The sequence below is a fragment of the Indicator indicator genome, chromosome 11 (assembly GCF_027791375.1).
Source record: "Indicator indicator isolate 239-I01 chromosome 11, UM_Iind_1.1, whole genome shotgun sequence".
NCBI lineage: Eukaryota > Metazoa > Chordata > Aves > Piciformes > Indicatoridae > Indicator > Indicator indicator.
The window spans coordinates 16474952-16495257 of record NC_072020.1 but is presented as its reverse complement, the minus strand read 5'-3'; the positions used below and the strand labels follow the sequence as shown (position 1 = coordinate 16495257).

Genomic DNA, 20306 nt, shown 5'->3' with positions numbered 1-20306 from the left:
GAATGAATTAATTCCTTCTAAGGGTGACATGAGCACTGAGCTTAATTATTTGTCATTAGTGCTGCTGTTGTGTTGATTCGTCTCCTCTTTTGGTCTCAAAAACCCCAGCTGAGCTTTCCTCCAAGGACAGACTTCCCTTTCCCTAGGTTATCATAACTCCAGCAAATGGGGAAGAGGAGAGGGGAGAAAATATTTTGAGGGAGAACAGGCTTCAAACTGCCAGCAGGGCATTTCCAAGCTTGTTTTCCATCCTGTGTTTGTTTTGCAGGCAGTTTGCACAATGGAGGAGAGGGAAGGTGAGAGTCCTGGCATTGATCAGAACGCAGGCCAGAGCATCACACCAAGCAGAAACACAGGAAACCTCAGCAGCTGGGTAATGTTCCACACAACTGGATCCGGTCCAGAATCACTGGGTTCCTATCACACTGGTGTGTCACCAGTTCTGGTAAAGGCTTGTCACAATATTGACATGGAGAGATAAAAAGATCAAGAGCATCTCACTGAGTTCAGCCACAGCCCATGCTCAAAACCACACAGCCTGGGCCAGCTGAAACTGCAGCACTGGGTGCATTTGACCAGAGGAGCAAAGCTCTGGAGGAATCATTTGGGATATATAATACAAAATTTATCTTTGGAGAAGTCTTCACATCAAGGGAAGGGATTCTGCCCTTCTGCTCAGCTCTGCTGAGACCCCTTCTGCAGTGCTGGGGCCAGCTCTGGGGCCCCCAACAGCTGGTGCTGTAAGAAGCTGTACAACGTTTCACATCAGGGCATTCATCTTCCCTTGTGGGCAAAACATCCTAGAACTCAAATCTGTGTCACCACAGATGATGAATGATGAGTGAGGAATCTGCTGAAAGTGCCTGCTCAGCTCCTGGCTGTGCTGTTGGAATCACAGAGTCATTAAGGTTGGAAGAGACCTCTAAGATTGTCCAGTCCAACCATCAACTCAGCACCACCATGGCCACTAAACCATGCCACACAATTCTGGAACACCTCCAGTGCTGGGGACTCCACCACCTCCCTGGACAGCCTGTTCCAATCCCTGACCACTGTTGCAGCAGAGGAATTGTTCCTGATCTCCAACCCAACCCTCCCCTGGCACACTCAAGCCCATTCCCAAGCTCCAGTGTGTATCTTTTGTATCTGCTTTGGATGCAGTCTGGTATAGAAGCCAGCATGGCAACCAACCAGTGTTCAGTGCTTAATCCTGAACTGACCTGATGTATCCTCTCTGTCTCTTGCAGGCTGCGGACATCCAAGCCATCAGTCCACCAGAAGCTCTTGGTGAGTTTGAACTGTCTCCCGCACAGAAGTGGCAGCAGGCTCTGTTCCCCAGGTGGCACTTGCCTCTGAAGATAGCTGCTGTGCTGTCAGCAGTCACCTTTGTGTACACTGCCCTCAGAGATGTCCTGTATCCTTTTCTGAGCAGGAAGGAAAATGCCTGCTATAAAATTCCAATCCTTGTGGTGAACAAAGTGCTGCCTGTGGTTTCCATCACCCTTTTGGCACTGGTGTATTTGCCAGGACTGTTAGCTGCTGCCTTCCAGCTGTACTTTGGCACCAAGTACAAGAGGTTCCCGCAGTGGCTGGACAGATGGATGTTCTCAAGGAAGCAGTTTGGACTTCTCAGTTTCCTCCTGGCTGCCATGCACGCCTGCTACAGCCTGTGCTACCCCATGAGAAGGTCTTACAGATACAAGCTGCTGAACTGGGCTTTCCAGCAGGTACAAGGGGCACACAGCTGCCAACCCTTCTCTCTTCTGAAAACTCTCACTTTGGACATTCACAAATTGCATCAGTCTGGAAGGGGTCCTGGAAGAGCACCTTGTCCAACCTCTCTGCAGTCAGCAGGGACACCTCCAACTAGAGCAGGTTGCTAAGGGCCACATCAAGTTTGATCTTGAATGGCTCCAGGGACGGCACCTCAACTCCTCAACGCAAGAAGGACATAGACCTGATGGAGTAGGTCCAGAGGAGGGCCATGAAAATGATCAGGGGCCTGGAACAGCTCTGCTATGGGGACAGGCTGAGGGAACTGGGGTTGTTCAGCCTGGAGAAGAGAAGGCTTCAGGCAGACCTTAGAGCAGACTTCCAATACCTGAAGGGGGCTACAAGAAGACTGCAGAGGGACTGTCTGCAAAAGCCTGCAGTGACAGGATGAGGGGCAATGGTTTGAAATGAGAGCAGAGCAGATTTAGATTGGATGTGAGGAACAAGTTTGGCACCATGAGGGTGCTGGAACACGGCAACAGGTTGCCCAGGGAGGTGGTTGAGGCCCCATGCCTGGAGATCTTCAAGGTCAGGCAGGAGAAGGCTCTGAGCAAGCTGCTCTGGTGGAGGATGTCCCTGCTGAATGTGGGGCGTTTGGACTGGATGATCTTTGGAGGTCACTTCCAATCCAAACAATTCTATGATTCTATGGAGGTGTTTCCAAGAGGCAGATGTGGTGCTGAGGGCAATGGCTTAACCCCAGCCTTGGCAGAGTTAGGGAATGGTTGGATGAGCTTAAAGGGCTTTGCCAACCCAAACCATTCCATGAGTCAGGTGACCTCAGCTGTATTTCACACAGCAGCTCCATGTCCAAGCTTGCATTCCAAATCCTGTGTTGTTTTGGCAGGTGAAACAGAAAAAGGAAAATGCCTGGATTGAAGATGATGTTTGGAGGATGGAGATCTATGTGTCCGTGGGAATTCTGGGCCTTGCTTTGCTGGCCGTGCTGGCAATCACATCAATCCCATCTGTCAGTCACTCCCTGACCTGGAGAGAGTTCCACTGCATCCAGGTAGCTATCAGTGTCACGACTGATGTCACGAGGCCTTTTGTGTAGGGTTATGTGTCAGCAGCTAAGGCCAGCAGGGCTTGGGAACATCAGGCACAGAGGAATTAGTGAGTCCAGTCTAGAAGCTTCTTCCCTACTCTATTAATTGCTGTACAAGAAATGTTCATTTCTTGTTTTGTCAGAAGAAAAGGCTGTCAGGTTCAGCTGGCATGTGGCCATGGCAGTGTTGGGTTGATGGTTGGACTGGATGAACTTAGAGGGCTTTTCCAACTCAAACAATTGTATGACCTTGTTGAGGCCCTTCCTGATTTCCATATTTACTCAACAGAGTCCTACTTGTGCCAAGCTGGATCCCAGTCCCTAGCTCACTGTGCTTTGTTTCTCTCTTTCCAGAGCAAGATGGGATGTTTAGCTCTGCTCCTGTGCACCCTGCACGCCCTGGTGTTTGCTTGGAACAAGTGGGTTGATGTTAACCAGTTCATCTGGTACACACCACCCTCCTTCATGATAGCAGTGCTCCTTCCTCTGGTGGTCCTGCTAGGCAAATGCACATTGCTTTTGCCATGCTTTAGGAAGAGGATCAAACAGATCAGGTGTGGCTGGGAAGCTGACACACACCCCAATCAAACTAGCATCACCTCCAGACTGTAGGTCTCACAAGGACATTCCTGGCTGTGGATGTCCACCTGCTCAAGGCCATGAGACATTCACTCATAAGCTCCATTTTCCTGTGTTCTACAGATGTTTCTTTCTTCTCATTTCACCTGGATGGGGTTCTTGATGCAGTTTGGACTTTGGCTAAACCAGAATGTGGGGGGGAAAAAAGATTTTACCCTTTATTGAGTGTGCTGGGCTTTGGTCGATTCTTTCTTCTGACTCACTGCTTCTCAAACCCGGGGGCTCCATTGTCTCAGTCCTGATACTTCCCTAGGCAAAGGCAGCCATAAATCCTTGTTCCAGACAACCACTGAAAGGAAAGAAATTATTCCAGCAGAGCCCCCAGAAATGCTGTCTGCTTCCCACAGCCACATCTGTTCCTGGCTGAACACTCAGTGTTCTGGTGGACAACAATCAGAGTGATTTTCATCCCTGCTGCCTGCATCCCATGGCTCACCCTGAGGACTGGGCACCTTGGCATATGAGCCAGACGCAAACTGTATTCTCATCAGGGCTTGAACTGAGACAACAGGCAAGGAGAACTGCAAGGAGAACCCTCATTGGAGGTGTTCAAGGCCAAACTGGATGCAACCTGCTCTAGTGAATGTGTTCCTTCCTGTGGCAGGTTGGAACTGGAGGATCTTTTGAGGTCCCTTCCAAGCCAACCCATTCTGTGACTGTCTGAACTGAGAAGGTAAAGCTCTGCTGAGGCTTGGGCACAGACTTGGAAAAGAGTGTTTAGGCTCCTGTCCATCTTTGCAGGGCTAGGTGTGTCTCTCTTTGCTTAAAGCAATAAAGCATTTCCCATTCCTTGTTCCATGACCACGTTCTTTTGTTTGCTTCTGCTGGCCAGTTTCCATGCTTTTGACCCAAACCTGCAGAGCTTTGACTCACACAAGCTGTTCCAGTGGGATAACTGGTGCCTGGTAAATGGCTGTTACCCCTGGGCCAGCACCACTGTGGGACTGGAAGACAAACATCGGAAGTCGACGTCTGACACTGACATGGGTTTGGTGACATTTTGATGTAAGATGGCCTCTGAATCCATGCGATTCACATAGAGGATCGACCCAAGCACTTCAGGCATTTACTGTCAGCAATCCCTGCCCTGGCCACTCCTTTGCTCTCTCAGTTCCCCACGTGTTCACAGCTCTGAAGTTAATCCAAGCAGGGAATTGGATCCACTTGAAAAGAAATGCAGGGAAAAGAGTGATTCAGACAGAATCAGGCACTGCTCTGACTCACCTGGCAGCCATGCCTGGTGCCAGCAGGCAGAATGGGAAGAGAAATGGCACAAAGGGGGAGCATAACTTAGAGCAGCTGAAGCTGCATGTTTCCAAGTGCTCCTGAAATTCACAGTTGAAGTTACTGCAGGAGCAAGAACGTTTTGTTGCTTCACTGATGTGTTGTGTTCTTAGTTTGCCATGGATCACAAGGCAAAAATGGGTTCTAGGGGCTCTCACTGAAAAACATGCAGAGCTGAGGGACCTCAGCCTCTGGAGTCACAGAATGGGTTGGGTTGGAAAGGACCTGAAAGATCATCCAGTTCCAACCCCCTGCCATGGGCAGGGACACTTCCCACCAGCCCAGCTTGCTCAAGGCCTCATCCAGCCTGGCCTTGAACACCTCCAGGGAGGGGACATCCACAGCCTCCCTGAGCAACATGTTCCAATGTCTTCCCACCCTCACTCTCAAGAATTTCATCCTCAAAGCCATTGCCCCTTGTTCTGTCACTACAGGCCTTTGTAAAAAGGGCTCAGATCTCCCCTTGTTTTCTGCTACATCCTGTCAAGGGTTGATGCCATGGTTTCTAGCACTATCCTTAATAACACAGAATCCAATAGACTGGGAAAGCTCTTCAAGCTCATGCAGTCCAACCATTCTTTAACTCTGCCAAGACTGGGGCTAAACCATGGCCCTCAGCACCACATCTGCCTCTTTAAACACCTCCAGGGATGGAGTCTCAAACACCTCCCGAGAAGGTTTGATATGGATCCGTGAAATGTTGTGTTAACCCAATTAGGACAAATTTCTATATTACTTTCTTAGTGGCATGAAGGGAATCATTAAAAAGAACAAACCAACAAGATGAAAGGGTTTGGAACAAAGCTGGTGAAGAGTCTGCAGAACCAGGCTCGTGAGGAGCAGCTGAAGGACCTGGAGGTGTTTAGTCTGGAGAAACAGAGGCCAAGGGGTGAGCCCATTGCTCTCTACAGCTCCCTGAAGGAGGTACAAGGTATCTCCTTCTTCCCAAGAGGAATTGCAATCCAAGGGTGATTCGTCCAAAACCCAGCACCCTCACAAAAATAAGAGACCTAAACTAAAGAAAAACCCAAAGCAACCAAAAGTGCAGGAGATTGGGGCTTACAGATATATTTCTAAGGCAACCCAAGCAGAACAGCCATAAGGATTGTTTCAGCTTTTATGATCTAGCATTGTTTAATTTTATTCTGCAGAAAGAGGCTTCAGCTGTGTCAAGGGATATGCAGGGGTGTACGGGCAGGTAATGCTCAGTCAAAGGCTCTCTGCCACAATCTGTTATAAAAGCAGAGTCTTCTTTTCTCAGCAGGTGTTTCTCCTTCAGCCCAGTTCAGGGCAGCAATATTATTTCTTCCTTTAGGGGATGGAATATAACAAAGGAATTTTCAGTTGGCAAATGGAAACAAATATTCTGGTTCTTCCTCTTGGCAAGGGGAAAGCAAAGCCCTGGGGATTTCCCCGTAGAAAAGGAGTGAAAACAAACACATAAAAATGTGCTTCCTATTAGGGCAACAAACCCAAATACAATAGTTTCTGACGTGGCTGATTTCATAACTTAGCAGAAAAATAGAGAATTTCCAGCCAGGAACATTCAGCCCTGCTAATTTTTTTTTCTGATGGCAGCCTTCAATTACTCTAAAAATACAACTTGGACCTCTTGCTCACTATTTATAGGGGTTAAAGGGATCTGAGAGATGTAGCAAAGTGAAACCTAGGTTTTCGGGTTTGGTTTTTGTTGAAACAAATTGTGGGTTTGCTCTTCACTCCTGAATTTTTTTTAATTAATCAGTTTTTACTGGATGAGTTTTTAATAAAGATAAAATTCTTTAGCTAAGCAGTGAATACAAATAAATGGGAAATATCCCCACTGAAATCTCTTCCTGTCCTCCCTTCATTGGATTTCCTCAATTGGAGATCATAGAACTATAGAACTGTTTTGGTTGGAAAAGCCCTTTAAGATCATCAGCCCAGCACCACCATGTCCCAAGTGCCATGGCCACACCTTTCTTGAACACCTCTAGGGATGGTGACTCCACCACCTCTCTGGGCAGCTTGTTCCAATCCCTGACCACACTTGCAGCAAAGAAAGTTTTCCTTATCTCCAACCTAAACCTCTTCTCTTCCTTCTCTCTTGGATTTCCTCAGTTTGAGGTGTTGCCTTGTCACTAACTGTCCACTACAAGTATGGCCTGGATCAGCAATGGTGTGGCCAGCAGGACCAGGGCAGGGATTCTCCCCTTGCACTCAGCATGGGGAGGCCACACCTGGAATTTTGGGTCCCTCACTCCAAGAAGGACCTTGAGGGGCTGGAACAGGTCCAGAGAAGGGCAAGGAAGCTGGGGAAGGGTCTGGAGAACAGGGCTGGTGAGGAGCAGCTGAGGGACCTGGGGGTGTTCAGAAGAGGAGGCTGAGGGGAGACCTCATTGCTCTCTACAGCTCCCTGAGAGGAGGCTGCAGCCAGGTGGGGGTTGGTTTCTCCCTGGGAACAAGTGATAGGAGAATAAATGGCCTCAAGTTGCATCAGGGGAGGTTGAGGTTGGACATGAGAAGAAATTTCTTTGACAGGGTTCTCAGATCCTGGCATAGGCTGTCCAGGGAGGTGGCTGAATCCCTATCCCTGGAGGTGTTTCCCAGAGGCAGAGATGTGCTGCTGAGGGTCATGGCTTAGCCCCAGCCTTCTCAGAGTCAGAGAATGCTTGGGCTGTACGATCTTGAAGGACTTTTCCATTCAGAACCACTTCACGGCTCCGCGAGCCGCCGACCCCCGGCGCAGTCCCGGTGGCAGGGGCGGGTCGCAGCGGCAGCGGAGGCGCCGCCTTCCCGCCCTCCCTCCCCTCCGTCCCTGCTGCCACTGCGAGCCGGGCTCTGTGGCGGAGACGCGGCGGTCGTGGTGCTCCTGGCAGCCGGGACGAGGTGAGCCGCGGCGGGGCCGGGAGGTGTGAGAGGCCCCATCCCTGCCGGGCTGCTCCTCTGCCGGCCGTGCTCGACTTTCTCCCGCCGCCCATCGCTGTGGGGCCGGCCTCCGGCACATCTGCCCCTCTCTGGGGCTGGCCTGGCGGTCCCGGGAGCAGCGGAGCCGGGGTGCCTCAGCCCCGGAGCGGCCGGGCCCTGGCTGCGCTGCCCCGGCCGTCCCGGGGGGACGCGCAGGCGGGCGGGCCGGGGGGGCTGCGGTGCTATCAGCGGCGGTGTTGTCGTTGCAGCTGGAGATGCCGGCCAGGAGCTGGGCCCCGCCGGTCTGCCCTGCGCTACAGAGCCGCATCGCCTGCCCGCCCGGGGGGTACCGGTCTGCTGCCGCCGCCCGGCCGCGCCGCCCGCACCCCGTGAGTGTCCCCCGCACCCCGTGAGTTCCCCCCGCACCCCGTGAGTGTCCCCCGCACCCCGTGAGTTCCCCCCGCACCCCGTGAGTTCCCCCCCGCACCCCGTGAGTTCCCCCCGCACCCCGTGGGTTCCCCCGCACCCCGTGAGATCCCCCCCCGCACCCCGGTCCCGCACCCCGTGAGTTCCCCCCGCACCCCGTGAGATCCCCCCGCACCCCGTGAGACCCCCCCCGCACCCCGTGAGTTCCCCCGCGCCTGGGCGCGCATTCGGCCTGCCCGGCTCCCCTTCCAGCTCTCTTCTCCTGCAGGAGTTATTTTGCCACCAGCCGGGCTTCCCATCCGTGTCACCTCCTGGCTGGCAGCTCCGTAGTGTTTTCTTAGCTTATCTCAGTGCAGATGTCACATTTGTGTCACTTCAGCTGGCTTTTAGAGCCGTGAAGCAGATACGTTGTTAAAGGAGCTTGGCTTTGGTGCAGGCCATTCCTGAAAAACCCACCGGAGCTGCTTCTTAGAGAATCACAGAATGGTTTTGTTTGGAGAAGCCCTTTCAGCTCATTCAGTCCAGCCATTCTCTAGCTCTGCAACGGCTGGGGCTAAGCCATGTCCCTCAGCACCACATCTCTGCCTCTTGGAAAGACCTCCAGGGATGGGCATTCAGCCACCTCCCTGGGCAGCTTGTGCCAGGCTTTGAGAACCCTTTCAGTCAAGAAGTTTCTTCTCATGTCCAACCTAAACCTCCCCTGGTGCAACTTGAGGCCATTTCTTCTCCTCCTGTCACTTGTTCCCAGGGAGAAGCCAACCCCCACCTGGCTCTAGTCTCCTTTTTAGAAAGCTGCAGAGAGCCAGAAGTTCTCCCCTCCCTTACTTCTGTAACTGTTATGGAAGTGCTCGCAGTGTTTGGTGCAGCAGTGTCACATAAGACTAAGCAGCAGATACTTCATTAAGAAAAAATTACAGCATGAGACTTGGAACCACAGATTTCTCTCCCAGAGGTGTGGATGGATTCTGATGTCTTGTGCAATTGTGTGCTGCTGCATTTTGCCTTCTGTTTTTCTTTTCTTTTTCCCTAGAAGAAATCGTCGTAAGTTTGGTTTCATCAAAGTATGGAATCAATCTCCATGATGGGAAGCCCCAAGCACCTCAATGAGACTTTCCTCCCAAACGTTGCCAATGGCATCAAGGACAGCAGTAAGGTCACAATCGGCATCATTGGAAGTGGAGACTTTGCCAAGTCATTGACTATTAGACTGATCAGATGTGGTTTCCATGTGGTAGTGGGAAGCAGGAACCCCAAGCTTGCTGCTGAGTTCTTTCCCCATGTGGTGGATGTGACTCACCATGAAGATGCAGTTGCAAAAGCTAACATCATTTTTGTAGCCATACACAGAGAACATTATGCCTCCCTGTGGGACCTCAAACATTTGCTTGCTGGTAAAATCCTGATTGATGTCAGCAATAACACCAGGATTGACCAATACCCAGACTCCAACGCAGAGTATCTGGCATCACTTTTCCCAGATTCCCAGATTGTCAAAGGATTCAACGTGGTTTCAGCTTGGTCACTGCAGTTGGGGCCCAAGGATGCCAGCAGACAGGTAAATCTTGCAATTCTATTAATTTACCTTGTTTAGAAGATGCAGATGACAGGAACTGACTGTAAGCAGCCACAACTCATGGGATTCATCATGCCTTCTGCCTTTAGTATAAGATTTAGCAGCCAGGGTCCAGTTGATCCCACTACAAGGCGTGCAGAGAAGGTTGTCCACATTATTGCCTGGGATGTCAGTTCGTAGAATTGTAAAATCATAGAATCATAGAATCTAAGAATGGGTTTGGGTTGGAAAGGACCTTTCAAGATCATCCAGTTCCAACCCCTGCTATGGGCAGGGACACCTCCCACCAGCCAGCTTGCTCAAGGCCTCATCCAACCTGGCCTTGAACACCTCCAGGGAGGGGCATCCACAACCTCCCTGGGCAACCTGTTCCAGTGTCTCCCCACCCTCACTGTCAAGAATTTCTTCCTCATCTCCAGTCTCAATCTCCCCTCTTCCAGCTCAAAGCCATTGCCCCTTGTCTTGTCACTGCAAGCCCTTGTCAAAAGCCCCTCCCTAGCTCTCCTGGTGCCCCTTCAGGTACTGGAAGGCCACCAGAAACTCTCCCCAGAGGCTTCTTTTCTCCAGGCTGAACAGCCCCAACTCTCTCAGCCTGTCCCCATAGGAGAAGTTCTCTAGCCCTCTGATCACCTTGGTGGCCTCCACTGGGCGTGCTCTCACAGTGCCATGTCCTTCTGGTGTTGGGGGATCCTGAGCTGGCCCTAGGACTCCAGCCAGGATCTCAGCAGAGCAGAGGGGCAGAATCCTCTCCTTGCCCCTGCTGCCCACACTGCTTTGGATGCAGCCCAGCACAGGGTTGTTTTCTGGGCTGCCAGCTCACATTGCTGGCTCATGGGGAGCTGCTCCTCACCCAGCACCCCCAAGTCCTTCTCCTCAGCTCTGCTTTCCAGCCATTCTCCACCCAGCCTGGATTTCTGCTTGGGATTGCCCTGACCCAGGTGCAGGACCTTACACTTGGCCTTGTTGAATTTCAACAAGGTTGCCTTGGGCCCACCTCTCCAGCCTGTCCAAGTCCCTCTGGATGGATCCCTTCCCCTGTCTTGAAGACAGCAGAAGAAACGTGGACAGTGACTAGAGAGCTGACCTTTAGATGACAGCAGGCAGAGGAGCTGTCTCTTAATGTCTTCTGTAGGAGATAGCTATTTTTGGTCCTCATGCTCCAGACAAGGACAGAGGCAGGTTTTCCCAGGATATTTTAGCTGCGGTCTTGTTTTCCATGAGGTCACCTGCTGAAAGAGAAGCACAGAAAGCTGAGGGCCTGATCCCAACTGGTTTAAAAGTTACCGTGTTCAAGACAGCAGAGGGAGAGAAATTCTCCAGCGTTTAGCGTGCCCCAAAATGAGAACTGCTTGGAAGCAGAAGGAGGCACACATGTTTGAGTGCTCACCCACTTCATCCAGCACTGCCTGGGAACATCATGTTCAAATCCCTTCCCAATGTGCTCCCCAGGTCCATCCTGAGACAGAAAAGGCAGCTGGATGTTTGTCATGCTTTGCTGAAGTGCTGCCAAGGATTTCAGCCCTCCAGAGCCCAGAACATCCTGGATCTGTGACCTCTGGGAAATGGATGAGAAATCACAGAATGGTTTAGGTTGGCAAAGCCCTTCAAGCTCACCCAGCTCAATGATTCTCTGACTCTGCCAAGGCTGGGGCTAAGCCATGGCCCTCAGCACCACATATCTGCCTCTTGGAAACACCTTCAGGGATGGGGATTCAGCCAACTCCCTGGGGCAGCCTGTGTCATGCTTGGAGAACCCTTTCAGTCAAGAAGTTTCTTATCATGTCCAACCTAAACTTCCCCTGGTGCAAGTTGCAGCCATTTCTCTTCCTCCAGTCACTTGTTCCTATGGAGAAGAGCCCAACCCCCACCTGGCTCCAGCCTCCTTTCAGGCAGCTGTAGACAGCAATGAGGTCTCCCCTCAGCCTCCTCACCAGACTAAACACCCCCAGGTCTCTCAGCTGCTCCTCATCAGCCCTCTTCTCCAGACCCCTCCCCAGCTTCCTTGCCCTTCTCTGGACCTGCTCCAGCTCCTCAATGTCCTTCTTGGAGTGAGGGACCCAAAACTGAACCCAGATGTGGCTTACCCAGTGACAAGTCCAATGGGACTATCCCTGCCCTGCTCCTGCTGGCCACACCATTGCTGACCCAGGCCAGGATGCTGGTGGCCTTCTTGGCCACCTGGGCACACCCTGGCTCATCTCCAGCTGCTGTCACCCAGCACCCCCAGGTCTTTCTGTGCTGGGCACTTTCCACCCACTCTGCCCCAACCCTGGAGCCTTCATGGGGTGGTTGTGACCCAAGGGCAGGACCCAGCCCTTGACCTTGCTGAATCTCATCCCACTGGCCTCAGCCCATGGATGCAGCCTGTCCAGGTCCCTCTGCAGAGCCTTCCTGCCCTCCATCAGACCAACACTGCAGGCAGCTTGGTGTTGTCTGCAAACTGATTGAGGGAGCCTCAATCCCCTCACCCAGAGAGGTGAGAATAAAGAGAATAAAACATCTGCTGTGACTCCTGGACACCACACTCAGTTTCCCAGCACGTCAGTAGTTTAAAGGTGGTGCAGCTGCCACAGCATTAGCATGGGTTGTAAAATCACCTTAATTGTGCTGGTTTTATGCCCTTGCAGAACATCCCTGAGCCATCAGCAGTGTGCTGCTGTCAGAGCAGATCATGCTTGCTCTGGTGCAGATGATGAGCAGTGCTGGGCCCTGTCAAGTTTGAAGGAAGCAGAAAGTGCTTTGCAGCAGTGAATTCTGTGTAATAAACTGGCCATAGAGTCGCAGACTGGTTTGGGTTGGAAGGGTCATTCAGGATCATCCAGTTCCAACCCCACTGGACCAGGCTGATCACAGCCTCATCCTGCCTGGCCTATCCAGGTCACACTGGGTGGCAGCACAGCCTGAGAGGTTGTCAGCCACTTCTCCCAGTTTGGCTCCATCAGCAAACTGGCTGAGGACCCACTCTGTCCTTTGGCTCCTCTGCTGCCACACCAGCGTGTCTGTCTTCCCTTGGGCTGCACCTGGGTGTGCTTCCATTCTCACCTTGGTGATACGAGGTGGGATAAGAGTCTACACTTCTCACAGCAGAGCTGTTTGTTTTACCTGGACACCCTCAAGGTTTCAGGTGGGTTTTGATATGTTTGGTTTATTTTTAGCTTTGAATCTCTTCCTCTGAGCACAGACAACCCCCTTGGTTTCCCCACAGGTCTATGTCTGCAGTAACCACATCCAGGCTCGCCAGCAGGTCATCGAGCTTGCCCGGCAGCTCGGCTTCTTCCCTATTGACCTGGGGGCACTGTCATCCTCCAGGGAGATTGAAAACGTTCCTCTGCGACTCTTCACGCTGTGGAAGGGGCCTGTGCTGATTGCAATTAGCCTGGCAACCTTCTTCTTCATCTATTCCTTCGTCAGAGACGTGATCCATCCCTACCTGAGGAATCAGCAGAGCGACTTCTACAAGATCCCCATTGAGATCGTCAACAAGACGCTGCCCATCGTGGCCATCACCTTGCTGTCCCTGGTGTACCTGGCAGGGCTCCTCGCAGCTGCTTACCAGCTGCACTCTGGCACCAAGTACAGGAGGTTCCCCCCGTGGCTGGCCAGCTGGCTGCAGTGCCGCAAGCAGCTAGGGCTGCTCAGCTTTTTCTTTGCAGCAGTGCACGTGGTGTACAGCCTCTGCCTGCCCATGCGGCGCTCCGAGCGCTACCTGCTCCTCAACATGGCCTACCAGCAGGTGAGCTGCAGCTCGGCAGGGGCACAGGGGCTGCAGGCTGACCAGCACTCAAACACCTGGAGTGCTGGTGACTGCAGCTGAAGATGAGCCTGGGTGTGCCTGAATCAGCAATGGTGTGGCCAGTAGGAGCAGGGCAAGGATTATCCTCCTGGACTCGGCACTGGGCAGGCCACACCTGGAGTGCTGGGTTCAGTTTTGGGTCCCTTACTCCAAGAAGGACATTGAGGGGCTGGAGCAGGTCCAGAGAAGGGCAAGAAAGCTGGGGAGGGGTCTGGAGAACAGGGCTGGGGAGGAGCAGCTGAGGGAGCTGGGGGTGTTAAGTCTGGAGAAGAGGAGGCTGAGGGGAGATCTTACTGCTCTCTACAGCTCCCTGAAAGGAGACTGGAGCCAGGTGGGGGTTGGTTGCTTCTCCCTAGGAACAAGTGACAGGAGGAGAGGACATGGCCTGAAATTGTGTCAGGGGAGGTAGGTTTAGGTTGGAGATGAGAAGAAACTTCTTGACGGAAAGGGTTCTCACAGCCTGGCACAGGCTGCCCAGGGAGGTGGCTGAATGCCCATCCCTGGAGGTGTTTCCCAGAGGCAGAGATGTGGTGCAGAGGGCCATGGCTTGGCCCCAGCCTTGGCAGAGTTAGAGAATGGTTGGGCTGGGGGAGCTTGAAGGACTTTGCCAACCCAAAGCATTCTGTGAGTCCATGAAACTTCTACAATTTCTGACCCTTTTCAATACCTCTCCTATGGCTGTACATTTTTACTTCTCAAATTAATTTCTGTTGGTGTTTTTAATTTTCTTGTAGACCAAAGTCCTTGCTTCCTGTGTTTCCCCAGGTTCATGCAAACGTTGAGAACTCCTGGAATGAGGAGGAGGTATGGCGCATCGAGATGTACATCTCCTTTGGGATCATGAGCCTGGGGCTGCTGTCCCTGCTGGCTGTCACCTCCATCCCTTCAGTCAGCACTGCCTTGAACTGGAGGGAGTTCAGCTTCATTCAGGTGTGTTGCTGTTTAAAGAAAGGGGCTTTGTTCTGGTCCTTGACCATGATGATGAGCAGAAGCACTTTGTGACATGATGAGAGAGGCTTTTTGCTCCTCTCTCTGCTAAGTTAATAACAAGATAGCCTCACTCAGCAGCTCCATTACCATGAGGAAACAGAATCCTGGAATGGTTTGGGTTGGAAAGGACCTTCAAGATTATCCAGTTCCAACCCCCTGCCATGGGCAGGGACACCTCCCACCAGTCCGGCTTGTACAAGGCCTCATCCAACCTGGCCTTGAACACCTCCAGGGAGGGGACACCCACAACGTCCCTGGGCAACCTGTTCCAGTGTCTCTCCACCCTCACTGTCAGGAATTTCTTCCTCATCTCCAATCTCAATATAGTGTTAGAAATTTGCATTTTACACTTGTTGATCTTAAAATCTTCAGAGGACTGCAACACTTCTGCTATGGGTCTTAGAGAGCTGGAGTTGTTCAGCCTGGAGAAGAGAAGGCTCCAGGGAGACCTTAGAGCAGCCTTCCAGCACCTGAAGGGGGCTACAGGAGAGCTGGAAAAGGACTTTTGACAAAGGCCTGGAGTGACAGGGTGAGGGGTGGTGGCTTTGAGCTGGAAGAAGCTGGACTGAGATGAGCCATGGGGAAGCAATTCTTGCCCATAAAGGTACTGAGGCACTGGGAGAGGTTGCCCAGAGAATCTGTGGAGGCTCCAAGCCTGGCGGTGTCCAAGGCAGGCTGGCTGAAGCCTTGAGCAAGGTGGTCTGGTAGGAGGTGGCCATGGCCATGGCAGGTTTTGGAACGAGATAGTATTGAAAGTCCCTTCCAACTCAAACCAGTCTGGGATTCTGTATCTAATAGTAATGTTAGAGTGATGTGTTGGAGGTGCTGGCTGAAGGACCCAGCCTTATTGTCTCTTCTCCCTGTTTTCTCTTTTCCCAAGTCCACCCTGGGATACGTGGCTCTGCTGATCAGTACTTTCCATGTCCTGATTTACGGCTGGAAAAGGGCTTTTGAAGAAGACTACTACAGATTTTATACTCCTCCCAATTTTGTCCTTGCCCTTGTTCTGCCTTCCATGGTAGTGCTAGGGAAGATTGTCCTGCTGCTGCCCTGTGTCCGCATGAAGCTGAGGAGAATTCGACGAGGATGGGAGAAAAGCCATGTCCTAGAAGAAGTGAGTGGGTCTGTGCCACATCCCTCCCCAGAGAGGATAACTGTCATGTGATGAGAGACTCATATTGCTTAGCAGGTGTTTGTTGGTGAGGTTTTTTTTTGGCCATAAACTTGTATTTTTAGGAGTTTAGTTAAAGTCAAGTCACTGCGAGTCTATATAACAAAGCTCTTAACCAAACTATGAGAAACTTCACTGCAAAACTAGTTTTGTTTGGAATTACAGAGGGCAGATGGTGAGGAAATCAGAATTTCTTAATGCTCCTTTGCACAGTTCTGCCCCAAAAGTCTGTGATCATAACCCTGCTGTCCAAATAGGTCTTTGTTGTAGAACAAACATGTCTGAGTGCTGCTTCTTAGTGCTCCATTCCCTGGGGCATTTGGGCCATGTGTTATCCCCAGAGTTAGAGAATGGTTGGTCTGGGTGATCTGAATTGGCTTTTCCAACCCAAAGCCATTCTTGTGTTAAAACCCTCCCTGGAAGTGTTCAGGGCCAGGCTGGATGAGGCCTTGAGCATCCTGGTATAGTGGGAGGTGTCCTTGCCCATGGCAGGGGCTTGGAACTGGATGACCTTGAAGGTCTGTTCTAACCCAACCCATTCTGTGATTCTGTGAAAGCCACCCTTGCAGGCAGATGAGTTGAGAATCCAGGCTCTGATAGATTTCATAATTAAGGAAATAATCAGATTGGGAAGCAAATTAATTTGTAATGATGAATTCCATCATTCCAGGGATGGAGTGCAATAGGTGTTGGTCAACAGCCAGCTGGAGATGAGCCAGGGTGTGCCCAGGTGGCCAAGAAGGCCACCAGCATCCTGGTCTGGATCAGCAGTGGTGTGGCCAACAGGAGCAGGGCAGGGATTGTCCTCCTGCACTCAGCAGTGGGGAGGCCACACCTTGGGCACCAGGTTGGGTCTTGGGTCCCTCACTCCAAGAAGGACATTGAGGGGCTGGAGCAGGTCCAGAGAACGGCAAGGAAGCTGGGGAAGGGTCTGGAGAACTTCTGACCTGTTTGGCAGCATCTCAAGACTCATCTTCTGCACCACTCCAGACTGGAGCTGCAGTTATTAAATGTTGACTCCCCAGCACCTGTCCTCAGTCCTTCCTCTCTTTTTGTGCCAATCCAAGCTTCTATTTTTCTAGGAAGGTTTTATTTTTACACCAAGAATGGCTAGAAGATGCCTGAAGTTCTTGGAAAGTGAAACTCTTACTCTTCTATTTCCAAAGGAATTTCTGTCCACAGCCTGACATCTGCATTTCCTGTGAGACTCCAGAGAAGGTTCACAATGAGCTAGTACTGCTCTAGTGGGTTCTGCTCTCCAGCACAGCGAGCCAGACTCAGCTCATGCCTTCAGGCTGCCTTAGGTTGCAGTGAGTCAGGATCTGTTTGCTCCTCAGTTTGTTTGTATGAAATTCTGTTTTTATCCTCTGCAATGGTTGGATCTCTGACCTCCTTAGCTGAGCCTTTACTTCTCATCAAAACAGAGAGGCCACTGTTGGCCTCCTCTCCCAAGTAATTAATGAGGAGATGGCCTCAAATTGCACCAGGGGAGGTTTAGGTTGGACATGAGAAGAAACTTTTTGACTGCAAGGGTTCTCACAGCCTGGCACAGGCTGCCCAGGGAGATGGCTGAATGCCCATCCCTGGAGGTGTTTCCCAGAGGCAGAGATGTGGTGCTGAGGGCTATGGGTTAACCCCAGCCTTGGCAGAGTTAGAGAATGGTTGGGCTGGGGGATCTGAAAGGGCTTTTCCAACCAAACCATTCTGTGATGCCATGAGTCTGTAATTCTATACTATGCATATGTTTAGTCACAGAAGGGATCCTAATTCATCTGGTCAGTCTCACTGATTTCTGTAGACCTTCCATTAGGACTTGTCCTCAGGAAATGACCCAATTCTACCCATTTCAAACCTCATGGTCACTGTAGGAGAATAAAAAACTATTTTGAGGAATAAGCTGCTCTAAAACTATTTCTGTGTGGCTCTCTCTGAGTTGCTCACTGCTGACCAATGGAATAAAGTTCAATTCTCTCCATGACTGTTCAGTACAAAGCTTGACATGCACCCCAGACCTTACCCATCCTGATAGGGTGTGGAGCCCTGTGTGTGCTTAGCAACACAGTGATTGTTTCCTGTGGCTGCTAAGGTGTTTTTTTCTCTACAAGATCTCCAGTACAGTGCTTCTCCAGCTTCCAGAGGTGTCTGTAATTGTCCTGCAGTTCTGTTCACTCTGCCAACCTTGTACCAGTGAATTAAGTACCTGTGCTCTGGAACTCTTTAGAGATTGGTCACTTTGTCATTGTTTTGCAAGCTCTTTGCACATCTGGTTTGGGGTGATGGTTCCTGTGAGTTGATGCCACCCTTAACCTTCTGTGCCAGCAGTGTCCATGATGTGATGTGTCAAGAACATCTCTAGTTGGATTTGGCATTAATTGCTTATAAAACTGTGTCTGTGTCTGTCTGTCCTTAGCTGTACACTCTGCCAGCTGGGACTGTGGGAAATCAGCAATTAATAAAATTAATCATCTGGGGAAGAGCTTGCCCAGAGAAGTTGTAAAGGCTTCAAGCCTGGGGGTTGGATGAGGTTGGATGAGTATCGTGGTAGGAGATGTCATTGTCCATGCCAGGGGCTGGAAGTGGATGATCTTGAAGGTCCCTTCCAACCCAACCCATTCCCTGACTGTGCCTCACCCTGCAGTGTTGTCTCCTAGTGTCAGCAGTCATGTTGCAGTGCTGGTGCTGTCAGGTGTGGTCCTGCTGGTGCCCATCAGATGACAGCCTGCACGGTGGGTGACAGCTGACCTGACCTGGACAGTGCTCACCCTTGTGCCTGGCTGGCAGTGCTTGCAGGGAGCATCTCCCCGTGCAGCCTGTCGGGGTGTCTGTGCTGTCCCTCTGAAGAGGGCTAGAGATCAGGAGTTAATGCTTTTCTCTGTTTTTCTCAGCCTACGTTTTACACAAAGCCCAATGAGAGCCAGTGGCAGCTGTGAGGGTTGTTCTTTCCTGAGAGGTGTCTGTCAGCTGCCTGTTGTGGGACACAACTGCTCCCAAGGGAGAACTTCAGTCTGAGTCTGCAGTGCTGGGGGACAGCAAGCTCACCATGAGCCAGCAATGTCCCCTCATGGCCAAGAAGGCCAGTGGTCTCCTGGGGTGCATGAAGAAGAGTGTGGCCAGTGGGGCAAGGGAGGTTCTCCTGCCCCTCTATCTACTCTGCCCTGGTGAGGCCACATCTGGAGTACCAAGTCCAGTTCTGGGCTCCCCAATTCAAAAACTGCTTGAGAGGGTACAGTGGAGGCTACAAAGATGCTGAGGAGCTTGATACATCTCTGTGAGGAGTAAAGGCTGAGAGCCCTGGGGCTGTTGAGCCTGGAGAAGAGCAGCCCCAGAGGGGATCTGAACAATGCTCAACAAAAGCTGAAGGGTGGGGGGCAAGAGGATGGGGCTGGGCTCTTGTCAGTGGTGCCCAGTGAAAGGACAAGGGGCAATGGGCACAGACTGGAACCCAGGAGGTGTCACTTGAACTTAAAATTCTTTAGTGTGAGGGTAGTGGAGCCCTGGAGCAGGCTGCCCAGAGAGGTGGTGGAGTCTCCTCATTGTGATCCTGGGCAACCTGCTCTAAGTGACCCTGCTACCCCTGGGTAGGCCTGGATGAACTCCAGAGGCTCCTTCCAACCCCACCATGCTGGGATTCTGAGATTCATTAAAAATTCTGCAGGGCAGTTTGATTCTTTGCAAAGTTTGGCCAACAGGTATTGCCCCCAGACTCACTGGGCAGCTCTGTCCCATATCCTTCAGTCGGGTCCTGACCATGATTTGGGAACTCAGAGATCACTAAGGGACTTTCAGCATTTTTTCAGTCCACTATTTATGCAACAAACACCGAGTCTGGCTAAATTCAGACTGCTGGGCACACCTCTGTTTGCCCAGCAGAGAGACTCTTCCTGTTTGGTCATGTCTGTGAGAAAGCATTGCTGTTTATAGGAGGAAAACAGAGCAGGCACTTAGCCAGCCTTCCTCTGCAGTACACAGCTTCTCCAAAGAGGCTTTTGCCAATGGAGGAGGAAAGGGGAGAACCTGAGAGGTGAAATCTGCCTTAGATGCCACCAGCATGTGAGTCAGTGAAGCTGACAGGATTCATGTTGCTTTCACATGAACCCTGACACGTTCCCAAGGGGAATTTAGGCATTTTTCAAATAAAAAGGACAAGAAGGACATGGAACTGTTAGAGCAGACCCAGAAGAGGACTAGTGTGGAGTAGTGCAACTAGCAGGAGCGGGGCAGGGATTGTTCCTCTGCACTCAGCACTGGGGGGACCACACCTGGAGTGCTGAGTGCAGTTTTGGATCCCTCACTCCAAAAAGGATATTAAGGGGCTGGAGCAGGTCCAGAGAAGGACAAGGAAGCTGGGGTAGGGTCTGGAGAAGAGGGTTGGTGAGCAGCTGAGGGACCTGGGAGTGTTTAGTGTGGAGAAGAGGAGGCTGAGGGGAGACCTCATTGCTCTCTACAGCTCCCTGAGGGGAGGCTGGAGCCAGGTGGGGTTGGGCTCTTCTCCCTAGGAATGAGAGACAGGAGGACAGGAAATGGCCTCAGGCACACCAGGGAGGGTTAGGTTGGACATGAGAAGAAACATCTTGACTGAAAGGGTTCTCAAAGCCTGGCACAGGCTGCCCAGGGAGGTGGCTGAATGCCCATCCCTGGAGGTATTTCGCAGAGGCAGAGATGTGGTGCTGAGGGCCATGGCTTAGCCCCAGCTTGGCAGAATTAGAGAATGATTGGGCTCGGT

The 20306-nt window shown here is 51.6% G+C and overlaps 2 protein-coding genes across 2 annotated transcripts; both read left to right on the top strand.

Moving 5' to 3' along the window:
* Nucleotides 1-280: 280 nt before the first annotated feature.
* Nucleotides 281-3433, top strand: STEAP1 (STEAP family member 1). Its single transcript, XM_054385038.1, has 4 exons — nt 281-373; nt 1248-1727; nt 2621-2785; nt 3176-3433. Exons 1-4 carry the CDS (start codon nt 281-283, stop codon nt 3431-3433), a joined length of 996 nt encoding a protein of 331 aa, XP_054241013.1.
* A 5686-nt stretch (nt 3434-9119) lies between these two features.
* Nucleotides 9120-15577, top strand: LOC128969895 (metalloreductase STEAP2). Its single transcript, XM_054384868.1, has 4 exons — nt 9120-9611; nt 12835-13362; nt 14188-14352; nt 15293-15577. The coding sequence occupies exons 1-4, from the start codon at nt 9120-9122 to the stop codon at nt 15575-15577; spliced, it is 1470 nt and encodes a 489-aa protein (XP_054240843.1).
* Nucleotides 15578-20306: the final 4729 nt, after the last annotated feature.

Bases quoted from the DNA above. Each gene is read 5' to 3' on its own strand.
- STEAP1 (XM_054385038.1), top strand. From the start codon at position 281: ATGGAGGAGAGGGAAGGTGAGAGTCCTGGCATTGATCAGAACGCAGGC. The intron at 1,728-2,620 runs GTACAAGGGGCA...TTGTTTTGGCAG, and splicing joins TGAACTGGGCTTTCCAGCAG to GTGAAACAGAAAAAGGAAAA. The intron at 2,786-3,175 runs GTAGCTATCAGT...CTCTCTTTCCAG, and splicing joins GAGAGTTCCACTGCATCCAG to AGCAAGATGGGATGTTTAGC.
- LOC128969895 (XM_054384868.1), top strand. From the start codon at position 9,120: ATGGAATCAATCTCCATGATGGGAAGCCCCAAGCACCTCAATGAGACT. The intron at 9,612-12,834 runs GTAAATCTTGCA...GTTTCCCCACAG, and splicing joins CCAAGGATGCCAGCAGACAG to GTCTATGTCTGCAGTAACCA. The intron at 14,353-15,292 runs GTGTGTTGCTGT...TCTTTTCCCAAG, and splicing joins GGGAGTTCAGCTTCATTCAG to TCCACCCTGGGATACGTGGC.